The sequence below is a fragment of the Biomphalaria glabrata genome, chromosome 3 (assembly GCF_947242115.1).
Source record: "Biomphalaria glabrata chromosome 3, xgBioGlab47.1, whole genome shotgun sequence".
In the NCBI taxonomy this organism is placed as follows: domain Eukaryota; kingdom Metazoa; phylum Mollusca; class Gastropoda; family Planorbidae; genus Biomphalaria; species Biomphalaria glabrata.
This window is the reverse complement of record NC_074713.1, coordinates 43117661-43138135: the sequence shown is the minus strand read 5'-3', so window position 1 is coordinate 43138135 and position 20475 is coordinate 43117661. Positions and strand designations below refer to the sequence as shown.

Genomic DNA, 20475 nt, shown 5'->3' with positions numbered 1-20475 from the left:
GCCAAACAGTAAAAAAAAAAAACCTGTGAGAACACAGTTCTGTTTGAGAGAGACCCGAGTCAATGCCTATGTAAAACATTGCTGTTTCCAATGCCTTTGGCCCCGACGCATGCTTGGCTGCACATGGCCGAAGGCCGAGGGCACCGGGAGCCTCCGCCATTTTCCTTCGCTGTACCAAGCTAGCTGTGCGGGAACCGCCATTGATGTAACGGTCCCTTTGAGGAACAGCGCATGGATGTGGGACGTGTTCGTGGGGACTTTTTTACAACCCCGCCCGTACAATGGGTGGACTCTCGTCTACCCGTGGGTATCCCCACGGGAGTCTTGTGTTGCTACCCATTTAGCCTAGCCAATTCCTCTAATGGCCGTTTCCACGCGGGCGCCACGATGAGGCAGGGCAAAATCTTTTGATGATTCATTCCGAACCTACGCTCTGGCTGGCTTGGCTTATAAACTATTGATATGAGTCATTCCAAACCTACGCCCTCCGGCAGCGTTGCTATTGGGCTCTTTGAAACATCTACTCACAGTGCTTAAAGAAGACGCACAGATTCGGATCCCTGGAACTTGTTGAGTATTGCGGCCTGTAACGCGCATGTCAGAGATTTAATATTCCTCCGTGCTGAAAAGGTTGGCCACCCATGCTCTAGATGGTTTGGACAAATGAGTTTGAACGAGACGGTGCTGAAAAGATGTTATCAGCAATGGGGGTGTGTGTGGGGGGGTGAGGAAAAGTGCTTGCGGTTTACTACCACGTGACACTTCAGACGAAATTGGTTCGCTTCTAGTTAGGGCGTAATTGCGCCTCAAGGGGGAAGGAACTGATCGAGCTATAGCCGGCTTGAGGGATTGCGTGCAAGCATTATCTCCCTTAGCACAGGTGTCGACTAGTGCGCGCAATGCTAGTTAATGAAAGAACTGTAAGTCTCAAACTCCAAGGATTCTCAAACATTTTTTTTTCTGTCAGAATAGACCTTCACGGTGAATGTTTTGTTTAAGTTACTAACATATGCTAATATACTACATGTCCTGGACTCTCGGGTGTTTATCATGACAATATTCTGTTTAAGACTATTTATTTTTTTAGTTTCTATGTTTTTACTATGTTTTTAGTTTTTATATTTTTACTATCTCGGTTTTTAGATTCTGTTGTTACTATCTATATTTTTTAGTTTCTAAGTTTTTATATTTATATTTTGAGTTTCTAGGTTTTACTGTCTATGTTTTTAGTTCCAATGCTTTTACTATGATTTTAGTTCCTATGATTTACTATTTACGTTGTTATTATTAATATTATTATTATTATTACCACTGTTTTTTTTTTATTCTTCTGCGTTTTCAATGATTTCGTTGAAGGTTTCAAAAACTAGTCTAAAATCTGAGATGTAGGCCTACTGCACGCTAGTTTCGACCTTTCCATAAACCTTTTCTTCTTTTGGACTCAGTGTCTTTTTCGGGTTTCTTGTTGAAGATTGCAGTCATGTTTATGACATGGTCGCATTCTCCTGAGACTCCACAACGTGCAAGTTTCACTTGTTTACCTATGATTTAAGTTTAAGCATCTATGTATTTAACTATTTATGTATTTAGTATCAATTTTTTTAACTATCTAGTATTAAAGTTTAAGTTTGGATGTAATAACGCTACCTTCACTTGATCAAAGTTATGATCTCTCGAGTTCTTGAGACAACAGCGTGAGAACTGCTGCGGTGACGTTTAGCCATCCTGCTTTTAATGGATCTCAATTTGCTACACGTCAAGTCAAAATCAACAAATCTAAGCTGGTTTGTTTCACCAAAAGTCTCAGGGGTTGATCGATTGGGACTTGAGGCATCGGCCTTTGGGTGGGCGTCAGGAGTTTTTAGGATCTCCCCCCCCCCCTCCATTAACATCACGAGGTAAGACAGTTATCAGCCCCAAGATTTTTTTTTCCAAAAATGAACATGGAAACTGTATAGAATACAGAAAGATATGGCAATCATGCAGCTGAAAATAGAAAAGTGTTTGGTTTAAAACAGGTGAAACGTATTAAAATAATAAGATTTGAAAAAAAAATGCTTTGATTGATGTTCGATGAACGCTGAATTCCACAAGGAATTCTTGCAAAGCGAAAACAAAAAAAAAAGGGGGGGTGTTCAATTTAAATGATCTATTTATACCTTTGTTAGTTATTTTGTTCTTCGACTGGAAATAAAAACATTGGGAAAATATCTCCTTGATTTATTGCGTTGTTCTTTTAGCTTTGACATGTTCCAAAGTTACTGATCGCTTGTCAGTCTGAGTCTCCGTGGGAAAGAGATACCAGGACCAATCTCTGTGTAATTTGGTCAGAGCCCAAAATGTATGAAAATAAAAAGACCAATGTTCATCTTCCTCAATTTCGTAGGTAGCAACTTTACCTTCACCTACCCCTGTGTTGAACCGTTGGGGAACCACACAAGATCTGTTGACCATCTTTTTCCATTCTATTGCCTTTGATAGGATCTCTTTCAATGACAGGCCCCTCCATTCTTTTGTTGTTTTCTCATCGCTTTCTCTGCCTCTTCTTCTTTTTCCTGGGACTGTTCCCTAAAGGAAAGTTTTTTCGAGCCCTGAGTAGTGACAATGCATATAAATAAAGACTTTTTTTAATGCTGTATATAGGCCTTAAATAGGGACTTTTAATGCTGCATCTATATATCTACACTCTGATATTATATATAAATATCGACTTGTTGATGCTATATGCAATGTGTATCTTCCTCCTCCAGTGATGCCAATGTATTTAGTCTAGTTCAATATATGGAGAGAGAGGCATATAACTGAAGTACTTTGTTAACGAGTTAGTGTTAGTTATAGTTCATGCAACATATTGATAAATAAAATATAGTGGAGTTTGAGGCTTTAAGACTGAAACAAAGGGAGGTATGAGGCTTTAGGACTGAAACAAAGTGAAGTTTGAGGCTTTAGGGCTGAAACAAAGTGGAGTTTGAGGCGTTAAGACTGAAACAAAGTGAAGTTTGAGGCTTTAGAACTAAAACAAAGTGAAGTTTGAGGCTTTAGGACTGAAACAAAGTGGAGTTTGAGGCGTTAAGACTGAAACAAAGTTAAGTTTGAGGCTTTACTTAGACTTACTTACTTAGACTTAGGTCCTCCCGCGCCGTTCGGCGCATTGGGCGGCAAGCTGTCTCCATAATGATCTGTCACTGGCAATGTCTGAAGCCTCTTCCCATCTGGTGTCCACTGTTCTGAGGTCCTCCATGAAGGTGTGTCGCCAGGTAATACGAGGACGTCCCTGTTTGCGCTTTCCTCGTTTTGGCTTCCATGTTATCGCAACTCTTGGTGTGCGTAATTCATTTTGACGTAGAACATGTCCCGCAAACCTCATGCGACGCTCAGTCACAACCTCACTAAGTGTTCGACTCCCAGTTCGGCAAAGGATTTCCTTGTTTGAGATCCGGTCTGTGTATCTGACTCTTAAAATCCGTCTCAGCCATCTCTGTTGAGCCACATTTAGTCTTTTCTCAATTTTGACAGATGACTTCCACGTCTCACATGCATATGTAGCAGTTGGAATGACGATTGTGTTGAGAAGGTGTATTTTTGTCTCGAGTCCAATGGCTTGGCTAGTCCAAATAGGCTGCAGCCTTTGGAAAATGCTCCCTGCCTTTCCTATTCGGCACGCTACATCATGGTAAGCGTCTCCATCATTTGTTATGATGCTGCCAAGGTACGTGAACTTGTCCAGCTCTTCAAGCTTTGACTCGCCAAGTCTGACGGGGACACCCTTTGCCTTATATCCCACTCGCATAATTTTAGTCTTATCCAAGTTTATGCGGAGGCCAATTTTGGGTGCCTCTCTGTCTAGGCTCTCCGTCATTTCTTGAATGCATTTATTTGTAGCCCCGAGTAGTGCAACATCATCAGCAAAGTCCAAGTCCGTCAATCGGAGTTGTTCATGCCATGGAATACCAAAGGCAGTCTGGTTCATTGCTCTCCTCATTATGTAGTCGATGGCTAGGAGGAAAAGGAAGGGAGATAAGATGCACCCCTGTCTCACACCTGTCTCGATTGTAAAAAACTCTGTTGTTCCCTCTTCTGTTTTAATGCAGCAACTAGACTGACTGTAAAGGTGTCGTAGGATCTGGACGAATTTTTCTGGTATACCGTATTCTCTAACTATTTTCCATAGTGATTCTCGGTGGACACTATCAAACGCTTTTTTGAAGTCCACGAAACTGATCGTTAGCCGTTGTTGGTACTCAAAACTTTGTTCTATGATATTTCGTAAAACGAAAATCTGCTCTGTACATGATCTGCCTCTTCGGAAACCTGCTTGTTCTTCTCTGAGCCTTTCATCTACAGACTGTTGAAGCCGTCTCAACAAAACAGTGCTGAAAACTTTGCCTGGGACAGAGAGGAGAGTAATGCCCCTCCAGTTGTTACAGTCTGCCAAGTTGCCCTTTTTTGGAAGCTTTACAATCACTCCCTTTTGCCAGTCCTCTGGGACTTTTGAAGTTCGCCAACAGAGATTTAAGAGATCAGTCATTCTGTTAACAATGCACTGTCCCCCATATTTTAGCATTTCTGCTGATATCATGTCTAGTCCTGGTGCTTTGTTATTATTTAGCACTGCAATGGCCATGGTAACCTCCTCAGCAGTTATTGGGTCTGTCTTGACCTTGAGATCATTGTCTGGAGAGGGGTCCTTGAATATGTAAGTTATGTCTGGCGACAGTTGGTTAAGGGTCTCTTTAAAGTGCTCTACCCATCTTGCATCCTGTTCTTCTTTCGTTAACAAAGTTTTGCCTTGCTTGTCTTTTATTGGTGCCCCATGTCCACTCTTTGCTCCAGTGAGATCTCGGACAATACGATGGAGGGTTTTTGTGTCATTTCTGCTTGCAGCTGCTTGTGCCTCTTGTCCTTTCTGCTCAATCCAGTCCCGTTTATCTTGCCGAAGTTTGAGGCTTTAGAACTAAAAAAAACAAAGTGAAGTTTGAGGCTTTAGGACTGAAACAAAGTGGAGTTTGAGGCGTTAAGACTGAAAAAAGTGAAGTTTGAGGCTTTAGGACTGAAACAAAGGGAAGTTTGAGGCTTAAGGACTGAAACAAAGTGGAGTTTGAGGCTTAAGTACTGAAACAAAGGATGACTTAACATGACTGGACACATATATTCATAGTTTAAAAAAAAACGGCCACAACAAAATAATGTATTAATTGAGTTCATCTCGGTCCATGGCTAAACCTATTTGTTGCGTGTGTGTGTGCGTGTGTGTGTGTTACCATCAAGATGTTAGATGAGCGCCCTTGCCCACCCCTTATTTCGTAGAAACCAATGATTTGCCCAGGGAGACATAGACAACAGGGAAAAAGAGGGGGGGGAGATGCGAACAGCTGGACACTTTCATTGTGGAAAAAAAGAAGTCAGCAGTGACATGTTTCCTAGTTCATTAATAGAAATGTTTGGACTCGTCTCACAATGTGTGTGCTTATGTGACAGTGTGTGTGTGTGTTTAGATTTTTGTAAACATGTGTGTGTTTGTGTGTGAATGAGTGTGTGTCTTATTGGGGTGAGTTTTTGTGTGAGCATTTTGTTTTTTATATTTAATCCTATGAGCTAAAAAGTCTATGAATATTAAGAATGTCTGTAGATGTTGCTATCCTATGTATGCAAAGGTTAAATACGCCCCTAAAATTTTGATCCAATAGTATTATAAAGCTTATATCAATGAACTCTGTCTGTCTGGTAAAAAGTTGAAACTCAGCACAGCACATGAATCAATTTAAAAAAAAATGAACATTTAGTTAGTGAATTAATCTTGATTACTTGATTTCGTTTTATATAGAAATGTGCTAAGTGATCATCTAAGGCTAGTAAAAAGACAGGTTTCAATATTTTCAGAAAGAATATCAGAAACTATGAAGTACAAACTATCAACAACTACAACCCTATCAACAACTACAACCCTGTCTCCGTCCATACAACAAGAACAGACGTGTCCGTGTCCAAAGTGTTGCCGATTTTCTTTTTTTTTTAGAAAAAAAAACGTATTTTAAAATGTACTGAAAATGTATCTCCCTTATTAATGTTGTGCCCCTGTTTTCATAATAATTTCTAGTTTTTGAGATGTAAACTGGACGGACAGACAGACCACACAAAACTAATAACGGCTATTCTCCTTTCGGGGGCCGCTAAAAACATTTATATTTGCACACATTTATTATTCTTTGTCTAGATTTATTAAAATAAATTTCATGATTGATTCAAAATGATTAACAGTAATGATAATAATAATAATAATAATAATATTTTCATTTCATTTAAAAAGCGCTGTTAACAAACATTATATAGGCTTATGGCGCTGTGATAACATTACAAACAAACAAGAATACAATACTCAAAAAGACACAAAGATAAAGGCACATTCCTCGTTCCATATGCTAGGACAAATTTGTACAAATACTCTTTCTTCCCCAGTGCTATTGGAACGTGGAATGGGTTGCCTGAGCTAGCCAAGAAAACCAGTGACTTGGCAAAATTTAAGTCATTGGTTAATATGCATGACTAAATGCATGACGCGTAGAACGTAATCATCTTCTATTTTGAAGTAACGTCTGTATTATATAAGATAAAAGAGCTAAAATGACAAACTAATCTTAAAAAGTTTTGAACAGATAGGTCTTTATGACAAAGTGTGGCTACCTTGCAATTTCACTCTATAGTGATTTTCAAACCAAATAGGACATTAGGTCTTCCGTTGAATGCAAGTGTACTTTGCTAGACATTGAGAGTGAGGATATTTACATTGAGTATAAGAATAACGACAAGGATTTATTTAGAATTAATTTAAAAAAAATAGATTTTTCGCTTTCAGAAAAGAAAAAAGTAGCTGTTGCATCAGAACTTTGAATGATCTAAAATATCATGATGTCCGATTTTCATTTTCTATTCTAGTTTCTGAGATCTAAACGGGACGGAGGGATAGACAGACGGACAGACAGGCCACACAGAACAAATAGCGTCTTTTCCCCTTTCGAGGGCCGCTAAAAGAAGATGTACTTGAAATGATAAAGGGAGAGAAAAGCTTTGCTTAACACAAAACATAACATGAATGTTTAGCCAGCACATAGGTTTGTCTGGTTTGAGCTTCTAATTAACTTTGAATGAAACGTGCTTTTTTTTTTCTTTCTCAGCAACTTTTTTATGTTGTGTTTAAATTCACATGGTCTAGTTTTTCCTCCTGCTTGGGTTTTTGTGTGTCTTTTTGTTAATTGAACTCTTGGGTGGGACATCCGGGCTATGAAGTTCACTTCAGACGTCCATTGACGATCTATAATTAGATTATCATTAGAGGTGCTGGAGTATCCTGGTGCTGAAAGATGGATAAAGATCAGGGAAAATAGACATACTGATAGACAAGCAGATGGGTGAATGGATAGATATAGATAGATAGATAGATAGATAGATAGATAGATAGATAGATAGATAGATAGATAGAAAGATAGATAGATAGATAGATAGATAGATAGATAGATAGATAGATAGATAGATAGATAGATAGATAGATAGATAGATAGATAGATAGGAAGGTTGGTAGGTAGGTAGATAGATAGATAGATAGATAGATAGATAGATAGATAGATAGATAGATAGATAGATAGATAGATAGATAGATAGATAGATAGATAGATAAATATGTGAGTGTGTTTGTGAGTTGCTATGTTTATGTGTGTGTGTGACGTCCTTTGTCCAGTTCTCCGTCCCCCAATACAACGCTTATCGTCCTTTTGTTTGAACTGAATCGCTGTCCATCTGGTAGGCGCTGTCGTCACAATGGTCCCTAGTTCGAACCATGTCATCTCTTGTCGTCCTGCACGGGGTTTGGACTAGGATGGAATCAAACTAGCAGGGTGTATTGATCTTCATGTCTGAGAGAACGTCTGAAACTTCACATTGTACGTTGACATGAAAGATCAAGTGAACATCAAGTGTACATCAAGTGTACATCACGTGAACATCCATTGTACATCAAGTGTACATCAAGTGAACGTCAATTGTACATCAAGTGTACATCAAGTGAACATCCATTGTACATCCATTGTACATCAAGTGAACATCAATTGTACATCAAGTGTACATCCATTGTACATCAAGTGTACATCCATTGTACATCAAGTGTACATCCATTGTACATCAAGTGAACATCCATTGTACATCAAGTGTACATCCATTGTACATCAAGTGAACATCCATTGTACATCAAGTGTACATCCATTGTACATCAAGTGAACATCCATTATACATCAAGTGTACATCCATTGTACATCAAGTGTACACCCACTGTACATCAAGTGAACATCCATTGTACATCAAGTGTACATCCATTGTACATCAAGTGAACATCCATTGTACATCAAGTGTACATCCATTGTACATCAAGTGAACATCCATTGTACATCAAATGAACATCCATTATACATCAAGTGAACATCAATTGTACATCAAGTGAACATCCATTGTACATCAAGTGTACACACATTGTACATCAAGTGAACATCCATTGTACATCAAATGAACATCCATTGTACATCAAGTGAACATCCATTGTACATCAAATGAACATCCATTGTACATCAAGTGGAACATAAATTGTACATCAAGTGAACATTAATTGTACATCAAGTGAACATCCATTGTACATCAAGTATACACCCATTGTACATCAAGTGTACATCCATTGTTCATCAAGTGAACATCCATTGTACATCAAATGAACATCCATTGTACATCAAGTGAACATCAGTTGTACATCAAGTGAACATCCATTGTACATCAAGTGTACACCCATTGTACATCAAGTGAACATCAATTGGACATCAAGTGAACATCCATTGTACATCAAGTGTACATCCATTGTACATCAAGTGAACATCCATTGTACATCAAGTGAACATCCATTGTACATCAAGTGAACATCAATTGTACATCAAGTGTACATCCATATTACATCAAGTGTACACCCATTGTACATCAAGTGAACATCCATTGTACATCCATTGTACATCCATTGTACATCAAGTGTACACCCATTGTACATCAAGTGAAAATCCATTGTACATCAAGTGTACATCAAGTGTACATCCATTGTATATCAAGTGTACATCAATTTTACATTAATTGTACATCAATTTGACATTAATTGTACATCAAATGTACGTCAAAACTTCAAGTGTACACTTGGTGTTCAATGGATGATCAAGTGTATATCAAAGTGTATTTTACATTAAATGTACATCAATCGTTTATCAAGTGTTCATCAAGTGTACTGAAACAGAATTCTTGATTTTCTTTCAGGCGGAAATGGGAGATGGGGGCAGAGGGAACTAAAATATATACCGCTTTCCAAGCCTCCTTTTTACTAAACCTTTTAGCCCCAGTTGATATAACCCACCTCCGCCTTCCTCTGCACCCTAAAACATCAGATTTCGATGGCAATGAAATCAACACGAGCCTTCTTATTGTCCAACCCTCCCAATGTTAAGACAACTCTGCGTCTTTACTGGAATCATTTCACATTATAACTAATCGCCTTTGATGCCAAAGATTTTGTATCACTTTTGGTTGTTATATTGACCCAGTTGTGACTTATCTATTTCTGAAATCCTTTGATGTGAATGATAAATCTCTTTTTTTTTTACCAGTTCTTGACTTTTTTTCTTCCCCTCAGGCTATTCCGTTTGGAGCCATCAACCCAAATTCAGTTTAAAAACATTAGACACTTAGAAACAGAAGACAAACTGCGCATGAGCGAAGAGCTGGAAAAGCATGCCGGGAAGATGATGGCCTCACTTGACGACATCGTAAACAATATCGATGACGTAGACTACGCCATGGATAAAATCACCAAAGTCGCACAACAGCATGAACAATTCCAAGGTTTTGCCCCTGAGCAATTCTCGGTAAGTTTCTTGATCTATGGTAGGATATAAACACGAATACTTTCAAACTCCCAGTAGGTAGCAGACGATATCATCAGATAGTTCCGTTTCTTAATTATTTCAATTTTCAAATAATCCAATCCATGTTTTAGTTGTGAAGATGTCTTTGTTTCTAGATATAGATCTATGCTGTTTGTACTGTTTCTTGAAGGAAAGTAACAGAATCCTAATTATATAAAGTTGAAACTCGTAAGAACAGCACTAGTAGAGTATGTGTACTGAAGCAAGCAAAATTTATTAAAAAATACTATTAAAAAAAACTTATGTAAGAGGAAGAACTCTGCATAATATACATCTCATTGATGTAGAATTTATTTTGATATCAAACAAAATAATAAATTACCTACAATTTATTGACTGATTGGTTAATTTTTTAAATTGATTCGTGTTTTGCTAGGTACAATAAATAATTGCGTAAGGTTTCAACTTGATCTCAGAATGGGTTTGGGACAAACAACGTAGGAAAAATAACGTGTACAATTATCGTAGAGGACAAAACCCCGCATAGTTAGCCATATCTCATAATACTGAAGGATCAATTTCCCTTTTTTGTATCATACAAAATAATTAAGGTTAATAGTTGACTATATGGATAATTTTTTTATTGACTCATGTTTTTTTGGTAAGATAAATAGTTGTGTAAAGTCTCAACTTGATCCCAGAACGGGTGTGGGAGAAATAACGTGATCGACAGTTTGTACCAGACAGACAGGCAATTAGTTGATATAGAAGCGGGGGGGGGGGGGGGAATATACAAAGCAATAAAAACAAGCTCCGACGACGGCAAGAACCATGGTCCTTCAACTCAACAACACCGCTAGAATCTCAACCCGCTTTCTTTTTACTCTCCTGTCTTTCTCTCAATCTTGTTTTTCTTTCTTTCACTTTTTTCTCTTTTCTCTTTCTCTATTCTTTTATTGTCTTCACTTTCTTTTGCTCTTCATTTCTCTCATCTCTTTCTTTCTTTTCCATTGGCTTTTTCTCTCGTACTTTTTCTTTTTACGCCCGTCCTCTCTTTTTCTCCATTTGTTCTTATTCTTACTTTCTTTTGGTATTACTTTCTCTCTATCTCTTTCACTCTCCCCTTCTCTAATCTTCATTCCTTTTACACTTTTTCATTTGTTACTCCCCATTTCTTATCACTTCTTTCTCTCAGCCCTTACACTGTATGTTTTTTCTTACACTTTATCTCTCTATCTCTGTCTTTCTCTCTTTCTTTTTCTTTCTTATAGTCTCCATTTCTCTTTCTCTCGAACTCTCCCTTTCTTCTACGCGCACTTTATCTTATTTGTTCTCTCTTTTCTCTAACTCATCACTTCTCAAACTTCACATTCTCTTAAAGGTCTATTTATTTCCTTCAATATTCAGACATTCGTCCAACTTTAAAAGAATAGATTCTCACAGTTTGGTGTAGCAGCTCTCGATATTGTCCTTGTGTTGTTTTGGATCCTCGTTGATCTAGTGGTAAAAGTAAAGGTCCCCTTTCAGACCTTGGGCAGATGATATACAAGTAATCTGTTTCTGTGGCCTACGGTTAATGAGGGTGTCATGTGGCCGGCACAACGACCAATCGCCTTTACTTTTCCCCAATCAAGGTCAGGTACCCATTAGAGCTGAGTGGACTCAGAGGCGCCCAAAGATCCCGAAATTAAAAATCCCAGTCTTCACCAGGAATCGAATCCGGGACCGCCGGTTCGGAAGCCAAGTGCTTTATCGCTCAGCCACCGCGCCTCCTAGTGGTAGATAGATAATATGCATATTTCTAGAATACTCTCTTTCTCTGTCTCTCTGTCATACACATACATTCCAGCAAACACCGTCTCATCCTCAAATCTAACATCCACACATCTATCACCGACACATCTTGCATCCAAACATCTAAATATAGTTCGCCCATCGTTGTTTGATGATGACCACTTTTGTCATCTTGGGGGCTGAGAACTTTGCACTGTGGTTGTGTGCCTTCTTGTGTGGCTGGTGAGACCTATGTGATCCCGAAAGTGCTTCCGTCTCCCAGGTGGCAGGGTTCAATGCTGAAGAATTTCAGACAAGTTTGAGGGTGAGCTGAAGCGTTTTCTTTGTCCATCTTGGGATTACTTCCCTTTCTTTAATTAACCATGAAGGAGTTAAGTTGTTAAGTGATGCTGGAATCTTCCATTCTGCAGACGTGACCTGTCCATCGCAGCTGAGACTGCATAAAGATTTGTGTCGATGCTTTGCAGGCCCGCTCTTTGAAGGACTTCAGTAACAGATGACAGCTCGACAGACCCCTTGCTTTGTACTTGTGGTGATACCTTGTCTATTCCAAACATTTTTTAGACAGTCTGTCATAGGATGCACTGGCCTTGGCGATATGCAAGTCGATTTCATTATCTATGTTTACGTTTCGGGAGAGTGTGCTGCCAAGGGAGGTGAATCTGTCCACCGCTTTTATTTCCTGTCCATTTATCTTGGTGCTTGGATCCGAGCTGGCTTTACCTGGAGCACACAACTATAAGACTTCAGTCTTTTTTGTGTCTATAATGATGCAGCCACACATCTAGCACCCACACTAGCAGCCACACATCTAGAACCCACACATCTAGCAGTCACTCATCAAGCATCCACACATCTAGCACCCACACATCTAAGACACACACAGCTAGCAGCCAAACATCTATGACCCACATCTAGCACCCACATTAGCAGACATACATCTAGGACCCACACATCTAGCACCCACACAGCTAGCAGCCAAACATCTTAAACCCACACATCTAGCACCCACACAGCTAGCAGCCAAACATCTAAGACCCACACATCTAGCACCCACACTAGTAGACACACATCTAGGACCCACACATCTAGCAACCACACAGCTAGCAGCCAAACATCTAAGACCCACACATCTAGCACCCACACAGCTAGCGGCCATACATCTTAGACCCACACATCTAGCACCCACACAGCTAGCAGCCATACATCTAAGACCCACACATCTAGCACCCACACTAACCGACACACATCTAGGACCCACACATCTAAGATCCACACAGCTAGCAGCAAAATATCTAAGACCCACACAGCTAGGAGACACACATCTAAGACCCACACATCTAGCACCCACACATCTAGCAGCCACACAAGTAGCACGACGTTAAGAAGGATGTGGTCTCTAGTCTAGTGTCCAGTCTAAGTGTTGCTGCTTGAGGACAAACTTTCTCATTCTTCCTGTTATTGATCGAACTTTTGCTAATCTTCTTCTCAGATTTCTGTAGAACTGAAGACTCCACTCACCGGAAGTGTTGCATCAATGACACGGGCGAGCTTGTTTTGGGGCCACATGCCTTGGTAGTCCTCCCTCGTTTGTAGCGATTGCGTAGGCGACTTTGTTTTTAGAAATATCCGGTGCGCAATCAATCTAGAAACACACTAAGCAGGTCTCGAGTGCCTCGTGGATAGCAAGAAGAAACAGGCTTAGGAAAAATACAAAACTATTTTTTTTAGTGGTTTAATGAATTAGTATTATTTAAAACGAGAACAATCCTAGACTTGATATTGCAGATATAGATTTTTTTTTTTAAATACCGATTTTAAAAAATAAAAATTATAGCTTTTATATAGCGTTTCTTTCATGCTTATAGCATGCTCAGAGCGCTATTATCCAATCTCATTTGTAGACCAGTGGGGGGGGGGGGGAGAGGTAGCTGGGAAAAGGTTTTCCGTGCTGCCTTTAGGCGCTCAGTTAACACAATTCTGCCCGAGTCGGGTAACGAATCTCGAGCCCTTTCAAAGCTAGCCAAGCCAAACCAAGTTCAAGTATAGTTAGCCCGTTCGACCACGCTTCTCACAGAAACTCTCAATCAAGTATGTCTGTTTCAAACTTGAGAAGAAAAACGAAAATTTAATTTTTGATATCCAGGCACTTTTGTCTTATGTGTTCCAGCCCTTAATCTTTGTTTCCCCCTTTGCTTTATTTGTTAAAGCTTTTAGCCTTAGATGCCCGGGCACTTTTGTCTTATGTGTTCCAGCCCTTAATCTTTGTTTCCCCCTTTGCCTTATTTGTTAAAGCTTTTAGCCTTAGATGCCCGGGCACTTTTGTCTTATGTGTTCCAGCCCTTAATCTTTGTTTCCCCCTTTGCCTTATTTGTTAAAGCTTTTAGCCTTAGATGCCCGGGCACTTTTGTCTTATGTGTTCCAGCCCTTAATCTTTGTTTCCCCCTTTGCCTTATTTGTTAAAGCTTTTAGCCCTAGATGCCCGGGCACTTTTGTCTTATGTGTTCCAGCCCTTAATCTTTGTTTCCCCCTTTGCCTTATTTGTTAAAGCTTTTAGCCTTAGATGCCCGGGCACTTTTGTCTTATGTGTTCCAGCCCTTAATCTTTGTTTCCCCCTTTGCCTTATTTGTTAAAGCTTTTAGCCTTAGATGCCCGGGCACTTTTGTCTTATGTGTTCCAGCCCTTAATCTTTGTTTCCCCCTTTGCCTTATTTGTTAAAGCTTTTAGCCTTAGATGCCCGGGCACTTTTGTCTTATGTGTTCCAGCCCTTAATCTTTGTTTCCCCCTTTGCCTTATTTGTTAAAGCTTTTAGCCTTAGATGCCCGGGCACTTTTGTCTTATGTGTTCCAGCCCTTAATATTTGTTTCCCCCTTTGCCTTATTTGTTAAAGCTTTTAGCCTTAGATGCCCGGGCACTTTTGTCTTATGTGTTCCAGCCCTTTATCTTTGTTTCCCCCTTTGCCTTATTTGTTAAAGCTTTTAGCCTTAGGTGCCCGGGCACTTTTGTCTTATGTATTCAAGCCCTTAATCTTTGTTTCCCCCTTTGCCTTATTTGTTAAAGCTTTTAGCCTTAGATGCCCGGGCACTTTTGTCTTATGTGTTCCAGCCCTTAATATTTGTTTCCCCCTTTGCCTTATTTGTTAAAGCTTTTAGCCTTAGATGCCCGGGCACTTTTGTCTTATGTATTCAAGCCCTTAATCTTTGTTTCCCCCTTTGCCTTATTTGTTAAAGCTTTTAGCCTTAGGTGCCCGGGCACTTTTGTCTTATGTATTCAAGCCCTTAATCTTTGTTTCCCCCTTTGCCTTATTTGCTAAAGCTTTTAGCCTTAGGTGCCCTGGCACTTTTGTCTTGTGTTCCAGCCCTTAGCCTTAGGTGCCCGGGCACCTTTGTTTTATGTGCTCCATCCCTTAGCCTTAGGTGCCAGGGCCCTTTTGTCTTGTGTTCCAGCCCTTAGCCTTAGGTTCCAGGGCCCTTTTGTCTTGTGTTCCAGCCCTTAGCCTTAGGTGCCAGGGCCCTTTTGTCTTGTGTTCCAGCCCTTAAACTTAGGTGCCAGGGCCCTTTTGTATTGTGTTCCAGCCCTTAGCCTTAGGTGCCAGGGCCCTTTTGTCTTATGTTCCAGCCCTTAGCCTTAGGTGCCAGGGCCCTTTTGTCTTGTGTTCCAGCCCTTAGCCTTAGGTGCCAGGGCCCTTTTGTATTGTGTTCCAGCCCTTAGCCTTAGGTGCCAGGGCCCTTTTGTATTGTGTTCCAGCCCTTAGCCTTAGGTGCCCGGGTACTTTGTCTTATGGGTTAGACCCCTAGCCTCCTAAGCCATTGCCTATTATCTGCTCATGCGTTGTTTCTACTGCTTAGCAACATAGGTAAAAAATGCACTTAAGAGAAATCGAAAAGAGAGAGAGGGGGTAGGAGAAAGAATGAAAGAATATTGAAATGAGATACATAAAGATACAATTAGAATGTAAGATGAAATGGAATAAATAAGCAGAATGTAAATAACAATAAATAAAGAGAAGAGAAAGAGAGGGAGGGACAGAGAGAAAAAAAAGAGTTAAAGTTTGGAAAGGAGAAATAAGGGGAAAGAGAATGAGAGAGAAAGAAAGAGAGAGAGAAGGACATAGATGGGGAGCAAGTGGAAGAAAATTAGAGGTAGAGCAAAGAGTGAAGGGAGATTGTGGAGTAGAGTTGGAAAGGGGAAGAGAGGCAATGAGTGAGAGATGGAAGCATAAAGAGAAAGTTTGAATCCCACGTTGAATGTAACACTTCCTGCTGCGTTGTTTCACTGACGCAGTGTTAAATAAAAAAAATCGCTTTCCTTTCTTGTAATTCAATTAAAATTGGCTGTAGCAACATGCATGTTTAGTGTTCAGCTCTTATTGTCCTGGCTCGGCAATTAGCTCCAACTCAAAAGAAGCAGTGAGATTCCCCGCGCAAGGTTTTATTGCTAATCTAATCAAGCGTCTGCTTTGATGAACTGAAATGAAGTTCCTCCTTATGTAATATTAATGTTAATGAAAATAGTGCACAGCGAACAGACAAATTTAGAACAGGTGCCAACTTTGGAGCGGTCAAAGCCGTTATCATAAAGAGGACATTGATTGATTACAATATTGGTTCTTGAGAGATTGTATTTAATTGGTGTTTTATTTTATTTTAAAACGATAAGTTTGTCAACATCTTATGTCACCAACTGAGACCCTAACGAAACTGAAGCCCGATATTATTACAATTACCTTCTAAAATGGGCGTGAAGTTTTACAAAGCTTATATCAACTCACTCTGTCTGTCTGGTAAAAAGTGTTTACACGTTATTTCTTCCACACCCATTCTCGGACCAAGCTGAAACTTCACACAATTATTCATTGGCCTATACAAGACATGAATCAATAAAAAAAAAAGAAACCAATAAATGAATTAGTAATTAATTATTTTGTTTGATACCGACAAGGGTAAATTAATCCTTCAGTTATTCACATATATGGGTTTAGTTTATTAAATTTTTTAAAGCTATTTCTCCCTCACGCATTCTCCGATCAAAATGATACTTTAAACATTTATTGTAGCTAACAAAACAATCAATTTTTTTTTAAATACCCAATAAGTCAATTAATTATTGGTAATTAATTATTTTGTTTGACATCAAATAATAGAAATAACTAATGATTTTTTAAAGCTATAGTTTTAAGGGCGGAGTTCTTCGGATAAGCTTTGTTTTTTTTTTAAGGATTTTTTAATATTTTGCTTGTTTGTTTGGTACATTCATGTAATACATATACAAACGTTTAGCTTGTTTGTTTGGTACATTCATGTAATACATATACAAATGTTCAGCTTCGTTTTAATTTGAATGTCAATACATATATACGACTTAGAAGACATTTAAAGTTTGGGAAATGTTCAAAAGTTAAGCAAGGACTCTGCCGAAAAATGGTTAATATGGCAAGGAGTCTACGAGACTAAAAATGTTTGGGAACCACTGATGATATAGAGACATTATGAGGAGAAGAGAAAGAGACTGAGAGATCGTAATTGACTGATAAGGATGAACAGGTTGAGAGTGTGAGGGGGAAGGGGAGAAAGAAAACAAATTTAACTTTAAAGAGATATTTTTTTCAGTGCTGGAAAGTTCTATTATTATTATTTTCTATTTTGTCGTGTCCGTCAGGATTGCTGTGAGAGTAAACTCCCTTGTTTCTTCAAGTCTCTTGTATTACGCATTTCATCTGCGACTAACATAATCTAGTCGCCATCTAGTTGCCATGACAACAGTCTTAAGTTTATTATTTTGGATTGCGCGAACGCCTCAACTCATTAGACCACTTTCAAAGACATCAATCAGCGTTAATTGAAACAATAGAGGATACAAAGGTTATCAAAACAAAGACCGCTCTGACCTGAACAAGCAACGAAATTCATTAGCGCACTATAATAAGACAAGATTGTATCGGATTGTATCCTAACCTGGCCTGATTTTCGTTTTTCGTTAATGCAAAGTTTTCACATGTTTTCTGTTGTCATTGTTGTGAACTCCTTACTGGGATTATAGTTTAATTATACTTGACACAGAACGTACTAGTAATACTTCTTTCAATAACTCAAGAGACGCCAGAGATGAATTAACAACAAAAATATAGCTTTAATAAAAGTAATCAGGGTATCTGTAGCTGAAGACAACGCATCAAACGTTATCTAAATCAATATATACATAATTATAAACTGACTGCTATATAACTCATATCGTACGACTAGGATCCATAACTCAAGCCTCTAACAACAACAATAACAAAACTCAAGCGCTGTCACTCTGTCCCAACCAATGGACCAATGAAAGCATAGTAAAAATAATAAATAAACATAGAATTCCTTGAATCTTATAACCCAGGTTGTATCAACTGCTGTTTACAATCCTATATACAAACATAATCACCACATCTTCTTTGAAACAAAGCAAAAATCACCCCATTCTTTTTAGCGGCCCCCGAAAGGAGAAAAGACGCTATTAGTTTTGTGTGGCCTGTCTGTCCGTCCCGTTTAGATCTCAGAAACTAGAAGAGAAAATGAAAATCGGACATCATGATATTTTAGATCATAAAAGTTCTGATGCAAGGGCTACTTTTTTTTCTGAAAGAGAAAAATCTAATTTTAAATTACCACCTGAACAAAATAAACTCCACACAACTACCCCTTTGCACACTTTTTTTCCTTGGCACAGTCTGCAAAAGAGCTCTCAGCTCAGCAGCAATAAAGCTGGCTAGAAGAAGAAGAAGAAGAAGAAATTAATTATGCAAGTAGTTTTTTCATAAAAATACACCATTTTTACATCTATTCACTATTAATAGTAACAAACTCTGGAGGCTTTTTAGTAAGAGAGACCACTATTTATCATTTTGTTTAACACATTTATGCAAATGTTTTTAGATTTGTGATTAAAAAAAAATATTTTTTACATTGATATTGCTAAATTATGTAAGTTCTGTCACTAACTACTACATGTACAAAAAAAAAAATTTTAACGTTTTTTTTAAAGAAAACAAATCTATTTACTATGCAAAAAGGTTGGGCATAATTTAAAACAACAATTAATAAATAGTTTTTCATATCATCTCGTGAACTGCATATCGAAACTGCATTGCCAAATACTAAACTAAAGGATTTTCTTTTACGGAAATGTCCTTTAATTGAGGCTTTGAATAAGAGATCGACACTGGTGACTGTAAAATAGTTTAAAATGTTAGCAGTACTAACACTGGGGTTTCAGTCACTGATGACTGTCAAATGTTAGCAGTACTAATACTGGGCTATAAGACACTCGTAGCTGTAAAATGTAAGCTGCAACGGCTGGACAAGCGCGTTTAAGTGGACCTCCGTTGCCAATTCATATTGGACCTCCACATGCCTCAGTCCGGGCCTGAAATCATGGTCTATTTTTAGTTCCAATGTAGTTTGTTGAGACTTACAAATAATATTTATTTTTTAATTTTTATTTCAGTTAATGGAACAGCCATTCCTTGACTCTGTGAGGATCATCTTGGAGGATCGCTACACTGACAATATGGACACAATCTATCGAATCCTCATTAAGTTCATACTCAGTAACTTGGTCAAAGCTTGCAGGTGATAGAAACCACCCCTCACAAACCCTCAAGGTGGTCACGTGTCGTATGCGGTTTTATTTCGTTTTTGCTGTTCACCCCCCTCCAGAAACAATTTGTCTCTATTTGAATCCACATCTGTAGGTGTGACCAGCCCTGAGATTGGAGTGTGCCGCCCATGTGTTTATTGTCAACGTTTTTACGTCATACCAAGAAGCAACGCCCCTGGCTATCCGAATTCTCTGGTGTGGATCTGCTAGGACTTCTAAATTACGTGTGCCCGATCCTTCGCGTCTGCTACACTGAAGTGTTTCCGGGATAAAGTAAAAAAAAAAGATAGCAAAACACGATTCAAAATTTTCTGACTCAAATTACAACCACAAAAAAACAAACAAAAAAAACGGTGATGTCATCATTTAGACCCTACCATATGGAGCTGCATTTTCTCAACTATTTGCGCAAGTCTGAATGGTATGTTTGGCGGGAAAGGATACAGCCAATCAGAGCAAACATTTTTTGTGACGGCATTTGTTTTCTTATTTAGTTTGGAGTTAGTATACATTGATCTCAATTCCGCCCTACATCTTCAAGTACGGTAATTCTTTAAGAGACATTCTCGGGTTATCTCTCTTGCAAGGGAAATCCTAACTTCAGCTTTTGGTTCAAAGTGCAACCTTATGTAGACAAATCAATCTTTATAATTATTGTTATTATTTTGTTTGTTTGTTTGTTGTTACGAGAATATATTTCACTTTTTTTTTTCTTGAGTGGCTTTTCAATTTGATTCCTATACATAGATATTGTTCTTTTTAATGGAACTGTGCGTGCGTTTAAGAATCTCAATATTCTATTATGCATAAATCACATTTATAAGTAGTTATGCTTTATACTACCTTGGACGTAGGGAGAAAAGTAGTGGAATTTTATTTTCCAAATGACTCGAGTCCAATCAATTTTCTGAGCGTGTGCGATAAGAGAAAAACAAAAAAAAACAAATCTGTTCTAGATAATTGACCACCTACACCCGTCAAATAGAACATTCACAGACAGATAGAGATATTCTCAGCAGTCAGTGACGTACATCTTCCTTAGCAGCAGACGATATATGAGCAACAAGTAGATATGGGTCAGTTTACTCTATCCGTGTTTCGTTTTCAG

The 20475-nt window shown here is 38.7% G+C and overlaps 1 protein-coding gene across 2 annotated transcripts in view; it reads left to right on the top strand.

The window, feature by feature from the left end:
* The window catches only part of LOC106063729 (cytoglobin-1-like), an 82306-nt gene extending 62227 nt beyond the window's left edge, over nt 1-20079 (top strand). For both annotated transcript variants that reach the window (XM_013222177.2, XM_056022198.1), the window contains exons 3-4: nt 9707-9938; nt 19215-20079. In XM_013222177.2, the coding sequence (XP_013077631.2) occupies nt 9707-9938; nt 19215-19343 (361 nt within the window). In that variant the 3' untranslated portion in view covers nt 19344-20079. The remainder of the gene's footprint in view (nt 1-9706; nt 9939-19214) is intronic.
* The last annotated feature ends 396 nt before the right edge of the window (nt 20080-20475 follow it).